At 39.4% G+C, this 16,111-nt stretch overlaps 1 protein-coding gene across 3 annotated transcripts in view; it reads right to left on the reverse strand.

Annotated features, from left to right (window-relative positions):
- Positions 1–16,111, reverse strand: part of Camk2d (calcium/calmodulin dependent protein kinase II delta) — a 264,785-nt gene that overhangs the window by 58,240 nt on the left and 190,434 nt on the right. For all 3 annotated transcript variants that reach the window (XM_032897359.1, XM_032897360.1, XM_032897361.1), the window contains exons 7-8: positions 12,441–12,543; positions 9,022–9,105 (exon numbers count right to left, since the gene is read on the reverse strand). In XM_032897359.1, the coding sequence (XP_032753250.1) occupies positions 9,022–9,105; positions 12,441–12,543 (187 nt within the window). The remainder of the gene's footprint in view (positions 1–9,021; positions 9,106–12,440; positions 12,544–16,111) is intronic.

The raw sequence follows: 16,111 nt of genomic DNA on the forward strand, positions 1-16,111 counted from the left end.
TAAACTTTGCTTCCATATCCCCTTCTATGGATATTTTCCCCCTTTTAAGAAGGAATGGGAGCATCCACATTTTGGTCATCCTTCTTCTTGAGTTTCCTGTGGTTTGTGGATTGCATCTTGGGGAATTCGAGCTTTTTGGCTAATATCCACTTATCAATGAATGCATACTAAGTGTGTTTTTCTGTGATTGAGTAACCTCACTCAGGATAATATTTTCTAGTTCATTCCATTTGCCTATGAATTTCATGAAGTCATTGTTTTTGTTAGCTCAGTAGTAGAGGAGCTGCTATTAAGAGGTGAGGCCTACAGCTATCTCTAACTGACTGGAATATGTTAACCTCCGGTTGCTTCTTCTTCTTTTGCTCCCTGGTCATTAAGTAAGTGGTTTTGTTCTGCCATATGTTCTGTATTCTCTACATGGTCACCACAGGCCAAAATGCTTCAGAGGCCAATAACTCTGTGGCCTGTAACTTGTACAACTTCACGCCACAATCAACCTGTTATTATCTATGGCAATTTGTCATAAAATGGAAAAGTGATTATCATGGAATAAAATATTTAAAATAATAGTCATCTAAAAAAAAACCTGTCATGGCTTATATATCAAAGGTGAAAATGTATTTTATAAATTGTACTGTTGTAGACTAATGTGCATTAATTTAATTTTCATATATTTTTATTGTCTGATGGAACAGATGATTCTAAACAAACTTACTTTTCCACAATGAGAGAAAAGAAACTCATTTTAAATACTGTTAGTTCTCACCTATGATGCAAGGAGAAAAAACCATTTGTTTTATAATCCCAACATTGTCTGGTGAATCTAGACATTTTCCTAATAAACATGGAATTAGGTTGTTACAAAATGATGGCCTTGCAACTGAGGCATTTCCCACTTTGACTTAGGCCTTTCTTTCCTGAGGTTTTTGTAAGCAGTTGACATCTAACATTACTTCTCTGGGAAGTGGAAGTCATGGAGTCCTTTTGTCCAAGGGAACGCTAACAATGCACACTACACATGGACTGCACAGCAATGTCCCCAAGACTGAAATCCTTCACACTGCAGGAAAGCTTGCTAAGCCCCAGGAAGTTCCATATCAAAACTTTCCATCCTGAAAGGAGGCTCTTTAAGATACAGGAAGAAAGCAACTCACAAACCTTATCTCAGGAAGTCCCTAAAACTTAACAGATTCATTAGGCCTTCTTTGACCAAAGTTATATGCATAGTAAGCACTGGTGTGGAATGGAGACTCTCCCACTGGCCAAGCTGCCTTCACACTGCCGAGAGTTCCAGGATTGCAGCTTTTGTGAGTTGCCACCCACAGTAGGGTGGTTCTTTGGTCACTCAGACGCTTTTGAGTCATCCATGTTCATATAAGTAACACCCATAAACTCACTGGCTCGCCAATTTGGACTGCGGTGTAATCTTCCTTGATCTGTCATGGCTGCCAAATTTGGGGTGAGCAGAAATTTGTTCAGAAACCTTACCCGGAAAAGTCACACACCATCTCATGATTTCGTCATTTGATAAATGACAATGCAGTTTCTACAGAATATATACTTTTGGTGGCATAAATATTAGAAATAAAAAAATGCTTTAGACTCAAAGACTTAGACAAAAGAAGAGTACTATTGGGTAGCTGAGGTAATACTGTCAATGCTTCTTTGAAGTATTTTGTAAGTTTCTTTGGATTTTTTCACTAGAATCCAAGGGCTTCTGAATTATGCTTTCTTATAGTTCTGTTCTCTGGAAATAAAGAATAGCTGGCCGAGTTGTATAATCTTGCATCAAAGCTTCTTCAGAAGTAATGTTCTTTGCATGTGTTTTTAAATCATCACTTCATTTAATCCTATATAGTGGCATATATGCAGCTAATAGCATTTTATAGATTATAAACAAGCAGTTAAGGTACTGGCAGGCTTGTTGATTGGTAACACTTTCAAAGTTCTCTGCAGCTACTTTTCTTCCATGGTAGGTCTTCTCCATTAAATTACCTAATTGAAATGATCCCTTACATGTGCGTCTGGGGGTTACCCTAGACGATGGCTCACAGGGGTGTCCAACAGTCAACCTAACCTAGATGAAATCTCACAGGGGTGTCCAAAGGGTTAACCTACCTTAAATGATCGCTCATGGGGATATCAAAGGCACTGCTGGAGGTTTGTCTCCTTGGTGGTTCTAGATCTTGTCAAGTTGACAATTAGCATTAACACCACAATGAACATTTCAGGAGTGCTGGTGTGACCTCCACACACTGGTCTGTTACGACCTGACCTAACTGGCTTTTGCTAATCACTGCCTGAACATTTTTTTTACAAATTGGTATTCCAATCCTATCTCACCTTTTTAAAAATAGGAAAACTTTTTCCATTACCTAATTACTCTAAGGTACAGCCATATAGGAAAGACCAAGTGATGGTCCATTTCTTTTGATTTTTATTAACCTGTTTTTAAAATCACTCATTTACTCTTATGAGTCTTCCAAACTTCAGAACACCTCTTAGATTTTACTATCATAAATAAATAGAGGTGTGTGTGTGTGTGTGTGTGTGTGTGTGTGTGTGTGTGTGTGTGTGTATTTTAACCTAGTGTGCTATTCTTCTTAGTAACCTTGTAACAGTTCCATCTCTGGTAGGTGGAAATGAGCTTCATGTGAACAAAAACTCTGGAATGACAGGATGCTCCTATACTCTCCAGGACGGAGATATCAGAGAGAGTAGCGCATCAGCTAGTACTACAAATGACAGGAGGGACACATACAGCAAGACTAAGGGTGACCACATATGTGTGCTCTGTGGAGACACATACACTGAAAATGAGTAGACAGAGACACAGTGATGAAACCTACGTATCAAAACAGATTTGAGAGAGAAAGGATAATAAATTAATAACAAACTTGTGAAACAAGAAAGAGGCCAGGGAAAATGTGAAGACAACGCGTTACAGTAGCCATTGCTGTGCTGTTTTAGTCAGCTGTATTACTGACCTACTTACACAGGGAGTCTGGTCTTCGTACAGATATACTGACATGACATTTAGATTTTGAATAAAACACAAAGATAAGGGAATACGTGGGGGAAAGATGAAGAAATCTTAGCCATCTACTCACTATGGTACTCTCTCCTTCTGTATATTTCAACACTCCTAAAATCAACAGCATGAAAATTTATTTTGACACAATTGGTTACACATAACATTGTTAAATGATGCTGCCTTGTTTTCTTTGGTTCATGTATTAATTTGTGCTTGGAAGATATGAGAGATGTTTGATTAATCAGAGTTTTGAGAAGCACTGATTACTGATTAGGAAGAAAGCCTACCTTATCAAAAACATTCCAAAGTTATTTTAATGAAAGCTAATATTAGAAAAAAAATGATTAAGCCTAAAATCACATGAATGATCAAACATTTTAACGCTGCTCTCATGGAAGAAGAAACGATGGACAGCTGAGAAACTGTGGTAAAGTTAAAGGAGAAATCACACAAGACATTTAGTTCACCTTGCTAAGTGGAGCACACTAAACTATGTGCCTACAGGGGGATCTGGAAATGCACAGTTAGCCAGAGATAACTGTGATAAGATGAGCATGGCTCACCCATGTCTTCTAATGCTCTTAGGATGGAAAGATAAAGAACAATCATGGCTTAAACAGGAACTAGAAACATCAAACCTATCAGGATAAAAGTCATTTCTCAGAGGATAAAACTGTCTATACCATGGAAGAGTGTTGCCAAAGATAAATTATAAATGTTGATATTGCCCCAAATAGAAGGTCTGGGTAGATAGCCAAGATGACTAAGGAGCGTCCACAGTGAACTGAATGTCTGAGTTGTCTCAAGAAATTTGTATGTTGAAACGCTAAACCTCTTATGATGCTTTGTGGGAGTGGAAGGTAGCTAGTTCACAAGGGTGGAGCCCTCAGGTATCCTGTAGAGGTCAGACTAGCTGAAGAGTAAGAGTAGGATGTTGCCAGTGTGCAGCTTTGGAAAGCATCCTCACTAGAAGCACCACTGGTTTTGCTGTCTTAGTCTCCTGTCCTCCAGAACGATGCGTCATCCATCCGTGCGGTTCGCATGCTGCTCTGGGCTGCTTTGTTACAGCAGTCTGGTTGACACTCATATGCAACCTTTGCTGTATTGTGTAGATCCTAAACTCTGCTGCCTCACAGGAGACTCTGGGTGGCTTGGGCACTGGTGTGCAGTGTGATGTTCGTCAGACTCACATGCAAGCTTGGAAAGAAAGGAAGCTCCTGAACCTCGCCTGACAGACTTTGTCTATTGCAGTTGCCTTTTTTTTTTTTTTAAAGGAAAGCATTATGTGTAAACACAGAACATCGTGTAGTGCAGGAAACAGATGCATGGTTTTTCAAGGGTGCAGTTCAGTGGTGTCAAGTAGATTCACAGTGTTAAGAGCAGCTCTCCCGAAGGCTTGTGTCTCTCAACACTCTTTTTGACTTTGTGAATTAAATTACTTCTGTCACCTTAACACGTTTGTGCAGGGTGTTTTCATGCTATTCTTCTATTTCACTAATGCAATGCCTTTGATGTTCACCCATCTGGTAGTGCATGTTGAGAACATTTCCTGTCTTTTAAAGGCAATATAATATACTATTATATGTGGCATAGTGCTTAATAGATAAACCTGTCAATAGGTATGTTTACCTTCTTGTGAATGATGCTGTTACAAACACAGGCATACACAATATCTTCAAGACTCTGCTTTCAAGTCTTTTAAATACACCCCCAGGAGATGGGTTGCTGGGTCATATGACCTCAGAGAGTTTTATCTAATACTTCTGGGGCATGTCCCAGAAAACCGAACTTTTGATAAGACTTCAATATCAGAACATATTGAAGTATAATCTGTAGTTCACACTCTGAAAAGCACCAAATTTGGGAAATGTATGTATTGCACATACAAGACATTTAAGAAAATGTCATTCATTCTAAGGAGGAGGGCACTGGTAAAGACTATACTTGAGCACAAGGCCCTCTGGGTGGCGACTGTTGAAGCTGGTGATAAACTGGTGGCCCAGTGTCAGGAAGCTACAGCACTGACTGTAGCAGCTTACTGTCAACTGGGCTGGGATTTCAGAGTAACAAAACATGCAGTGTTGACTTATTCCAGCTGAAGTATGAAAAGGCTGTTTCCGTGAAGTTATGTGGCTATGAACACACAGTTCACTGTGCAAGAAAAGCAGAAACATGCTCTATAGTAGTCCAAAGGTTTGACCAAAGTCATGGTGCATTCTCTGACCACTAGCAATATACTCTCACTCATGATCCTTCAGAGCGACATCTAATAAGACAAATAAAGTCCTAAGAAACATGACTATATTCTGAGAGGCGAGTCTATGCTTACTGGATCCCTCCTCCTCCTCCTTTCTTTTATTTTTAAGGAATTTTTATGGGAGGAATTCTATTAAAAGCCAGCAATCTAGTGACATCTATAAACATTAGCCCAGTAGGGACTTTATAGATAAGAAAACCATTGAAACCAATTTACTACTGGTAATGGCAGAACACAGGGTTATGTTCTGGCTTCCTTTGTGTTAACTATTTACATTTCACTAATGGGCTGGTTGCTTTCAAAGATCAGGTAGCCATCAGGCCATACTCTGAGATCATAAAAGCAAGGCAAGGGTGCTGCCGAGACTTCCCATGTTTCTAATAGTGTACAGTGTAGAGAGAATGTCTTCTGTCTGTATGGATGTGGCACCTGTCAGTAATAAATCTGAATGCCTATGGCTTAGGCAGGAAATAGGAGGTGGGACATCTGGAGGCAGAAAGGATTCTGGGATAGAGCCAGGCACAGGAGATTTGCCTGAGAAAATGTGGTAAGATAGGTGTATGGTATTCAACAGGTGGTTAGCCATGTGGCAGAATGTACATTAGAATATATGGGCTAATTTAAATTATGATCTAATAAGAGAAAAGCCTAGTTAGATGGCCAAGGTATTTGTAAATATATTTTGAGTCTAAGTCATACTTGTGGGAGCATGGGGCTGGGAGGAAGGGACAGACCTAAGTTCCACAGTACAGCCTTCCTTTAGTCTCTATGGCTGTGTTTGCTGCACTGCTCTGTGACTAGTATGACAAAGACTCTGTCATGGTGAATGCTTACAGCCCAAATCACATTAAATAATAGCTCTTTCTCTGGAATTCTTTCGTTAAAAAAATTACCTAACATCATTTCTTACCAGACAATCCAGTATCTATTTAAAACAGATAAACAAAAAGCAAAACAAAACAGAAAACCAATAAAAAACCTAATTGGATAGACATAGAAGAGCTGATGAATGTTACCCTCAAAGCAAGCCATATGCTAAAATAAAAAAATGTTAAGCAAGAAGACGCCATTTTATAACTAAATTTAATATTCCTTCACGTCAGCTGAGAGGACATAACAAAAACGTCAAACAGTGAGTTGAAACAAATAACAACGAGCAAGAGATGAAAAAAAGAAAAATCATAGGAAATGGTGCCCAGTGGTGGTCATTTCCCTAAATATGTGCTATGAGAGGTTTTAGTTGAATATAGGAATGGGTCATGTGGCCTCTGGAGAATTTCTAGACATGTGACTAAACGATGTCTATAGTCTCTGCATTTCTTCCCTTCTGTTCTATCTTCTTTCTTCACTTTGGGTCAGACTCCTGTTTAATTCTTGGGAATGGTAATCCTAGTCATTCAAGCAGTATGTATGGAAAAACCTGTAGCACTCATCTGGTTCCTCCTCAAGGCTGAAGACACACAAATACAAGGCACTGTCTTCAACCTCCAGATACTTTGGATTCCAGTTAGAATGACATCTGGTAGGACAGCCCACTCCTAAGGGGAGGCAATTATCTATGATGGCCAGACTGCATCCTGGAGCAGTACATGAAAACCAACTTGTCCCTCACAAATAGTTCTTCCATCATCACTGAACTGGAACTGAGACAGTAAACAAGCCACACTTTGATGGAGGCTTCTTAGCCATGTCTACCACTTGCTCCCCGTTACATTTACTCCATGACCAACGCCCCAAACACGGATTGGGTTCATTGCCTCTCTTCATTCACACTGATCAGTGTGGTCACATTGATTATATCTTCTGTCTCTGCTTTTCTATCTAGAGTCTCTTTAGCATTTAAAGTGGGTGACCAAGTCTAGCTTTTTAGGAGTCCCAGAGCTAGGACACTGGCCTTAATACTTCAGGAACTCTCCTCTTGTTCCAAACCAGTAACTTCCCATGTGCCTCCTATAGAGTTTAAGGTCTAAACATAGCATTCTATCTACACACTCCCACACTTCACAAAACATGGCTCTACTACATTTCAAAATATTTCAAGACTATGACAATACTCCGTAAGATCTGCTATTGTCAGTCAGCCTGAGCTGTGGTCCAATCTCCATGCTCTAAGTTCATCAGCACAAACACATCTGGGCTGGGAGCTAGTATAAGGGAAACTTTTTGAGCTACAAATCTCGTCAGTATCAAGACATGGAAAAGAACAGTTTGCACCAGCTGTCGCTCACAGGTACCTTAGAGTTCATCTTAAAAAAAAAAAAAAAAAACAGCTTCAGGAAGGCAGAGGGAAGAGAGCGCTTGAGACACATCTAAGACCTCAGCCTTTGACTTAAGTGTCACTTCCAATCTTTCAGTGTGATGATGACTTTGCATTTTACATACTGTAAAATGCTTTCCCTAAATATGTGCCTCGCATGACCCTCCCAGAACTCCTCGAGGGTTTAATATTCTTATTTTAGTTAAAAGGGAAAAATAATCACAGATATTAAGAGTCAGTGCAAACCAAAGACTGGCAGGCAGACATGTTTACAATTACAGCCCCTTCTCATAACCACCTTTTAAGATATGGAGGGAACTCAGAACACACTGGATTCTCTCAGTTTGCCATTAAATATCAGGTTGCTGCTAGGAACATAAAGCAGACAAGTAAGGGAGTGTGGGATAGTATATCATTCTGACAGAGATATGTCTTTTAAACTAAGACTGAATCTAAGAAGTTATTTCCAGAACTTATAAATCAATTTTAAAATCATCTTCTAGGTTTGCCGACAACACAGCACGGAAACTTGCCTACAGAACACCATAGTCAGACTTTGGTAAGTCGCACCTAGTTTGAAACAGGAGTAAGGGGGCTGTGTGAGACTTAGAACACTAGGTTGTGCTGCGAACCTTAGTAGAAAAATATTTGGAACAATTCGTAGGATTCCCCTTATTTCAGTCTTCCAACTATTTGAAGAATATGTCAACACGCAAAAATGTTATTATGAAAAATGATGCTGCAATTCTCCCCTTTGCATGGCTAGGTCTGCACAGGATATTTTTTTATTAGGGTTGGCAGAATAAGGCTGGAGTCAGACTTCACTCATTATTTCAAGATTTACTCTCATTCTTGGAATTCTTGTCAGGCGTCCTAGGCAAACAGTTTTTGTTAGAAGAACTGGTTGGCTCAGTAGTGTGAGTGCATAACCATGATAATGCTGTCGATATCTGTTCTCATTATTTTAGAACAAAGCACTGGTTTCACCAGAACACTTCTGGAAATGTCAACTTGCCCACTCCAGCCCCAATCAAAACCACGAGATATATACTTTACCCACTTCTTCATGAATCTTTTAGGAGGCTAAAGTTTGAAGGTTCTGAGTTGCTACAGATAATTTGTGTCCTTCCCCCCACTTCACATGGTGACATCATTAACCTTACTGTGGTAAAATTAGAAGTGAAGCCTTCAGGAGGAAAAGAACTTCATGACTCAGATTTTGATGCCCTTATGATAAAGACTCTTTATCATGTGTGAACTCAAAAAGAAGATGGGCATGTATGAATCCAGAGGTATATTCTGTTTGGACAGTAAATCTATAGGCACCATGACTTTGGCCTTTCCAGCCTCTAGGATCATTAAAATACTTTTTAGTGATTTAGGCCAGTCAGTCTCTGGTGTTTTGTTACTGCAGTCCAAATTGATCAAGACACTGGTCTATTATAAAATTTGCTTGAAAATGTGATTTCTTACCACATGCCCACATGTCCACTGGTTTTCCATAAGGATCTTTACGTAGGACTTCTGGAGAAAGATACCCAGGTGTGCCAGCAAAACCTAGGGAAAACAGATGCTCGTGAACCAGGGTTGGCATGACAACATCAGTAGAAAATGATCAACTAAGACAGGATGCTTTAGAGGACTTCTGTAACTGAAGATAAGCTCTGTTTCTCCTCCATGCAGCTTATTTAAAAATGTGTGTTTATGTGAGTGTTTTAGTGTGTGTGCATTATTTTGCGTGTTTGAAACATTGCTTACAGGGAAGTTCAAACTAAGTCTGTAAAAAAAAAATAATAATGAGAAAACTGGGGGTAGATTAAACTAATCTTCTGCAAAAGGTGACACCTAAAGCCTATGAAAGTCACCTACAAAAAAGAGGAGGAAATAAATCTGTAAAAAAAAAAAAAAAAAAAAAGGAGAAAACAGAGTAGATTAGTTCTTTGCAAAAGGTGACATCTAAGTGCTTATGAAAGTCACCTATAAAGAGGAGGGCTGGACAACTACATACTAGGACAAATGTAAAGCAAATATTCAGATATATGTTTTAAAACAATTATCATTTGGGCACAGGGTCACAAGGGTAGGGACAGGGCTACCAGTAACTGAAGAACTCATTCTGAGAAGAAATAAGCCCAGAAAAATATCAGTTCAATGTGTACTAATAAGTATCCAGGGTGTATTCACAGCTGCCAACCAAGTGGAGACCAGGGACGTTGAGATGAATCACCACTGAATGCTGACCAACAAGACCTTCAACTTCAGAAGACTGGAGTGAGGGCGTGGATGGCAAAGAAACTTTGTGTTATACAAAGTGGTTTAGAATCCAATAAGGAAAGCTTAAGCAGTAATGAAGTTTGTAACTAGACTCCAGTGGAAAATATTTTCTACTTCTGAAAACGAGTTTTCAAATAAAGAGTATTTAAAAATAATAAAGGTGACCATTTTCATTTGAGACTGATCCTTTAAAAGGCAAAAATGGAAAGTCTCTTTAAAAGAGCACTCAATCAGAGGTTCCTCTAACCATAAACCAGTAACTGAGGCCGAATTACCACGTTTGTTTATTGGGAGGTTGAGCATCCAAGGAACAACTCATTCCTCACATGACGTGCAATGAGCTTATACTTACTCTCGGGGGGGGGGGGGACCAACAAAACAAAGACATACAAGAGAGAAGATATATGACTGAGTTACTTCTCTAGAAAAATTAGATTAGATAAAAGCCAATGATTTCATTTTATTTTTATCTAATCCTCATTCATTTTATTACTCTTTTCCTCCTCTGTTTGGAAGGACATGGTGAAGCATGAGAAAGGACTCCAGGGCAGGGCCCCTCTGCACAGCTTAAGTTTTACAAGGCTTATCATTAATCCACTGAGGTTCCACTGCTTGAAGGTCAAGGATTACCTGAGGGCATAATGTGGTGTCATTGAGAAGTAGGGTGGGTACAATTGCTGCTAGAGGCCCCTCGATGCTCCTGGAATACTGTAGACCTCATAACCCTTTCTGCTGTGATCACCCCCTCCCAAGTCTTCAGGAATGACACAGAGAATACAATAAAAACTCATCTAAAGTTCGAAGGAAGACCCGTGTGCTTTCAGATCCCTCTCACACATCCAGTGTGCTTTTGTTCTGAGCACTTGACCTGGCAAGCCCCTTTAAGGTCTCTCGGAAGTGACTGTCTCATTCCTGTAATGATGCTAATATTTGAGTCTTGGTTTTGTTCCATCATCATTCTCATTAGATGCATTAGATGTCTATATTTATCTCGGCCAGTTTCACTCTTTCATATGCAATCCATGTAATCCATGATTGAAAAGTAGTAAACTTCCATTTGTCTTAAGTAACCAAGCCATATTAAACGGCCAAGAACAGCAGAGTTAATGACTTTCTCTTTGATTAAGACAAATTACTACATTACAATAAGAAACGAAGATCAAGCTAAGGATGGTAGCACACAATTTATAAAAGTCTCAGTATTTGGAGCACTGAAGTCATAGGATTGTGAGTTCAAGACCAGCCCAGTCTATAGAATGAGAGCTTGAATAAACAAATAAATACAAATATAAAATATATGAACCTCCACTCTTAGACTAAAATGTCAAGAAAATGTTATCATTCTTCTTATTACTTAGAACCCCACCGCCTGAACTGTCAGTTGACTAGTCTAAATATTCTGAATCATACATCCAAGCGCATGAATTTCAGGAAACCGTGCATTGTACAATGACCTTGTGAATATAGCTTGCTGGAGCACAGTAGGCAAGGAGGCAAGGTCTTCTTCATCAGGAGATTTAGCTCCTAAGAATGTAGGACTGGTGTGTGTATGTGTGTGTGTATGTGTGTGTGTGTGTGTGTACATATATATACATACACACTATCAATGTTAATAAGAATGTGCTGTCTCCAGGGATAGCATGGCATTTACTCCAAAGAACGAATAGGAATATTAAAACAGACAACAAAGAAACAGAAATACCAACTGTTGGAAATATAGCTAGTAGATTCTCTCCCCCACTTAATATTTAAAGTGAGAAGCATAATGGCCACTAAGTGAAGTAATTCTTCCATGAGGCAAGATCATGGTAGTGAGCCTCTGTTGCCCCAGCAGCACCAAAATGTTAAAAATCTACAAAACATACCATTTCCATCCAGTTAGGAGAAATGGGATATATGTATATGCTTCTGTGGTCATCTGTCTCATTTTAATTTTTATAATTTCACCAAATGTACTCCATAGGATGTCAGATCTCACTGTTTTGGCCAGTATTCAAAGCTATCTGGATTAGAGAGTGAAAAATGAATGAGAGAACCAAGTACACGGAAGTAAAAGGGGACAGGAAGTGCACTAGTCTGCGTGTTCCGGGGGACAACCTCTGGTGCAGTTTCTCAGGTACCATCCATCTTACTCTGTGAGACAGGGTCTCTCAATGGTCTGGAGTTCACTCAGCAGGCATGGTGACAAGTGAGTGACAAGCCAGTGAGCCCATGATCCTGCTGTCTGCCTTTCTCCCTAGTTGTGGAGGTTATAAACATATCATCGCCGGATTAAACTTTAAAATATTATTTATTATTGCTATGAGGAGAGAGTATTTGCATCCACTACATAGGTATGGAGCTCATATTGCACACTTAAGCCCTGCTGTTAATTCTCAGAATGGAATCCATTTTACCACAAACTATTTTTTAAAGTTTGAAAGACCCCTGTTTTCTCAATGTTTTTTTTCTTAAGTTACTTTCTCATTATAGAGCAATTTAGCATCAAGTCCAACGTCTTAAACTTAGTGAAGACACTGCTAAAGGACCTTCCTCCTGTGGCTAGAGAATGGTTATAAGGAACTGAGAATTCCAGTTTGGGAGAGCACAGTAGCAGGAAGGAGAGTAGCCCTACTTACCAAACCACGCCTGCTGGTCGCCTTGAACTTCTATGGCTAAGCCGAAGTCTGCCAGTTTCACAGCTGCTCCTTTGGATTTGCTAGCTAAAAGCAAATTCTCAGGCTTTATTTAGAAAGGAGAGAGAGAGAGAGAGAGAGAGAGAGAGAGAGAGAGAGAGAGAGAGAGAGAGAGAGAGAGAGAGACACTAAAAGTGAGAATCTATTTTAAGTGACTACTTAAAATTGTCAACATTTGTACAAGATTAAACAGGGCGGGGCAGGGGGAGAGGGACGGGGAGGGGATTGGGAAGCAAACTCATGCACTGTTGTCTCTCCTGGAGATTTCCATTCCTAAACCCCAGGGAAAGGATGGTTAGAGAACGGTAGAGAGCAATCATGTCTGCAGGCTTCGGACAGACTCACTGGGCACTGCAAAGGCAACAGGGGAGGGTGCAGTTAGTAGGGCTGCTGTCTTCACCTGCTCACATGCCTTCAAGGACCACTCAATGTGCACACTTGGCCAATGACAAGGACTTAGAAGCCAAACAGAGCACAGACAGTTTCAGCAGGAGAAAACCTGGCAAAATGATACCCAAAGTTGGACCAACCTACAGACATTTGGCAAAAGAAACTGCAAATTAAATCCCACTTGATTTTAAAGAGTTTGGATTCAAATGTCGTGATTTTGATTCCTCAATGTTTCCAAACAAGTTCTGCACAGATTTTGGAGCCTGACTCTGAATTGTGTGTCAAATTGACTGTCTTTAAGAATCTGTTTGTTCTTAAAGGCAGAAAGAGTATATTGTTTGCCAAATGTTATAGCTAGCTTTAAACAAAAATTTATAAGCCACTTTTTTACTATGTAATTTACATTCCTTTAAAAGTGTGACTTAGACGTTATGCAGATATTTATTCTCCCACATAAAATACTGTGAGTTAGACACACTTTGCTTTGGTATCAATCATTGCTCAAGGACTGATAAATCAGTCTTTGGAATGAGGCTGTGTCTACACCATTGCTTCCCAACCAACATTTGAATTTTGAAGAAAAGCACCGAGTAAGAGCCTTCAATTTCCCTGGACTTCCTCATGGATTTTAATAAATAGAGTGGTTAGGAAAAGAGTATTGAGGATTATGTATGATGAAGCCTAGCCCACCCAGAGACGTCTGGATTGGGCTGGGCTGGCATACACTCAGAAGACTGGTTCAAAGTCTTCCTGCTTTGTGGGGGAAAAGTGAATTTGGAACCTATGTCTTGACCCACACGGTTGGGAAACAATGGCCGTCCCAAGCTCCAAAACTGTTCTCTGCAAATATAAAAACTTTAGCAGCTAAATGATTTTGTCTGTCAGCTGACAGACAAGAAAGCTCACGGTTTTCATCAAGCTGACCACTTGTTAGATTTGGCAATTTCGTGGGTTGTTTTGGACTTGAGTAAACACAGCCTAAACCAGTATTTATTAATTAAGCCAGCCATGCAAAACAGCAAAACCCATAAGCGGCACTTAGAGGAAATTAGGTTACATCTCTAAGAAATTAGAGTGTGAGCAAGCAAGTTTTAATTAAATACCAGAGGTCTTCAGGCCACTGCTGCTCACTGCCATCAGAGTCACTAATACTATGACCACGGAAAATGTAAAAGGACCTTCGGAGCGTCTCAGGGCTCAAGTGTGGTTTGGAAGCACCTTTACGTCAAACACAGTATTCAATTTGGAGTTTGAGGCGAAGATGTTTGAAGGATGTAAAAGTGCTCTATGCTGATGATGTAACTTTTATTAGGAGCTAATGTTTGAAACTGGAACTCTGATGTTTATCAGTGTGCTAATGTCCTTAATCAGGATACATTTGTTCACTTCTGAAATTTGAATTTCACAACCAGTATTTGTGATCCACTTGCTTTCTATTATCTGATTTAATCGATATAATTCTCCATAATTGCATAAATAAGTAACTTGGACCAAGTACATTGAACTGTAGGCAAGAGTTGATTCTCCTCCTTTTGAAGTTTTACATTCCAGAGAACTGAGATATCAGAAATGTCTGCTATGATGCATCTAATTTAATTTGCCAACCACAGACTCATTCGCAGAATGGGTTTCAATCACTTAAGAAATCATGATCATTTTTAGGACCTTTGAGTCTAATGGAATAGAAGTTACTTGAACAAATGCCACTGTTATTAGTGAGTAAGCTCTTTTAAATTTTAATGTGCTTTTACTCTTATAGATACACTGAAAAGCTTCTGCACAGAGCATTATGCACAAGACCCATAAAAACCAAGTCTTAGGTATTCAGGGAAAAAAAAGAGATGCCTTAGAGTTTAATCACTCATGGCCTTTGAATGACTAGGGCAGTACTCATAGCTAGAAATGACCTAGAAGGTCTTACTCTAGGATCTGTGAGTCATCCAAAAAAAATAGATATATATAGGAATCCATTGAGACGTGAGTTTCACCTGATACCCATGAAGACTATTTAGCAGAGGCTACGCATGGGAGAAGGCCGGCCTACCTCCAAAGGATGGGATATATTTTAAAATTAAGAGCATTGTGACAGCATTGTATCTGTGAATATCATGTAGGCAAACATAACATAAAGAATATGGGATGGAAGCTGAAAAGTTATAACAGCTGTTAATTTTATTAAAGGAATCTGCTTTTTAATATTTCATACTAAGATGGCTTCAAGTGGCTACCTCTGATAAAACCCTAAATATATATCACACATATTTCACTTCTGTAGAGTTTCTTTCTACTCTAGAGAAAGGCCAGTTGGAATAATTTTTCTATCGTGGTCTGTTAGGGTGCAGAAGGCTAACTCACTAGTAATTTCTAAAGAAACATGTAGTCGGGACTGGCACATATGTTTTGGATGTCTACCACTCCTAATCTTCAATGTGAAACTATATTATTGTACCATACATGTCCATGGCTGAGTAGTTCAAACTTTGAATGCCCAAGAAAGAAATGTATTTGTGACTAGGTTACACCAAGTCAGAACAAATCGACTATTGATGACTGCATGGTTGTCTCCTTGAGAAGGATCGCCACCATGTGCATTGATACTATCCCATTGTTTTGACAGTCTGTCATATTCTAGGATGGATGTGACAGGCAGAATCAGAAGCACAGACCTTCCGACCCACCTGCATGGGAACACAGACTGAGTAACATGAGAGAATTGTGCAGAATGATGATTCAGAAAAGAAATGTGAACTCAAGGTTCATGTCCTGATTCTCACTCTGATTGTACCCTGTCATTGCCTGTTCATTTCCCTCATCTCTCCAAGAGTATTATGAGGCTACACATTATGTCTCATGACAATCTCTAGTAGATTTGTATCATAAGAACACCATACTTTGTAGGGATGCTATATAAATAATGATTAGGTATTACATTTCCCTATCATTTCAAAGTGCAGAAACATTTTCAATCTGGGATGCATGTTCAAAACTGAAGAAATGTTTAGATTAATTCCAATGTTAGACTGCAGATTGTTCAGTGATCTCTACCCTCTAACAGTGCAGCCACTTTTTAGGTTGGTTTTTAAATAGATTTTCCTGACATTCTCATACACAGGTTCCTTCCCCACCCCATTGCTTCTTAATGGTGCAGGATTTTCCATGACATCTGGTCTTGGTGTCAACAACCATTTATAGCACATCAGCTGCAAAGAACAGCAACTGTACAA

This window comes from Rattus rattus, chromosome 3 (genome assembly GCF_011064425.1).
Source record: "Rattus rattus isolate New Zealand chromosome 3, Rrattus_CSIRO_v1, whole genome shotgun sequence".
Lineage (NCBI taxonomy): Eukaryota > Metazoa > Chordata > Mammalia > Rodentia > Muridae > Rattus > Rattus rattus.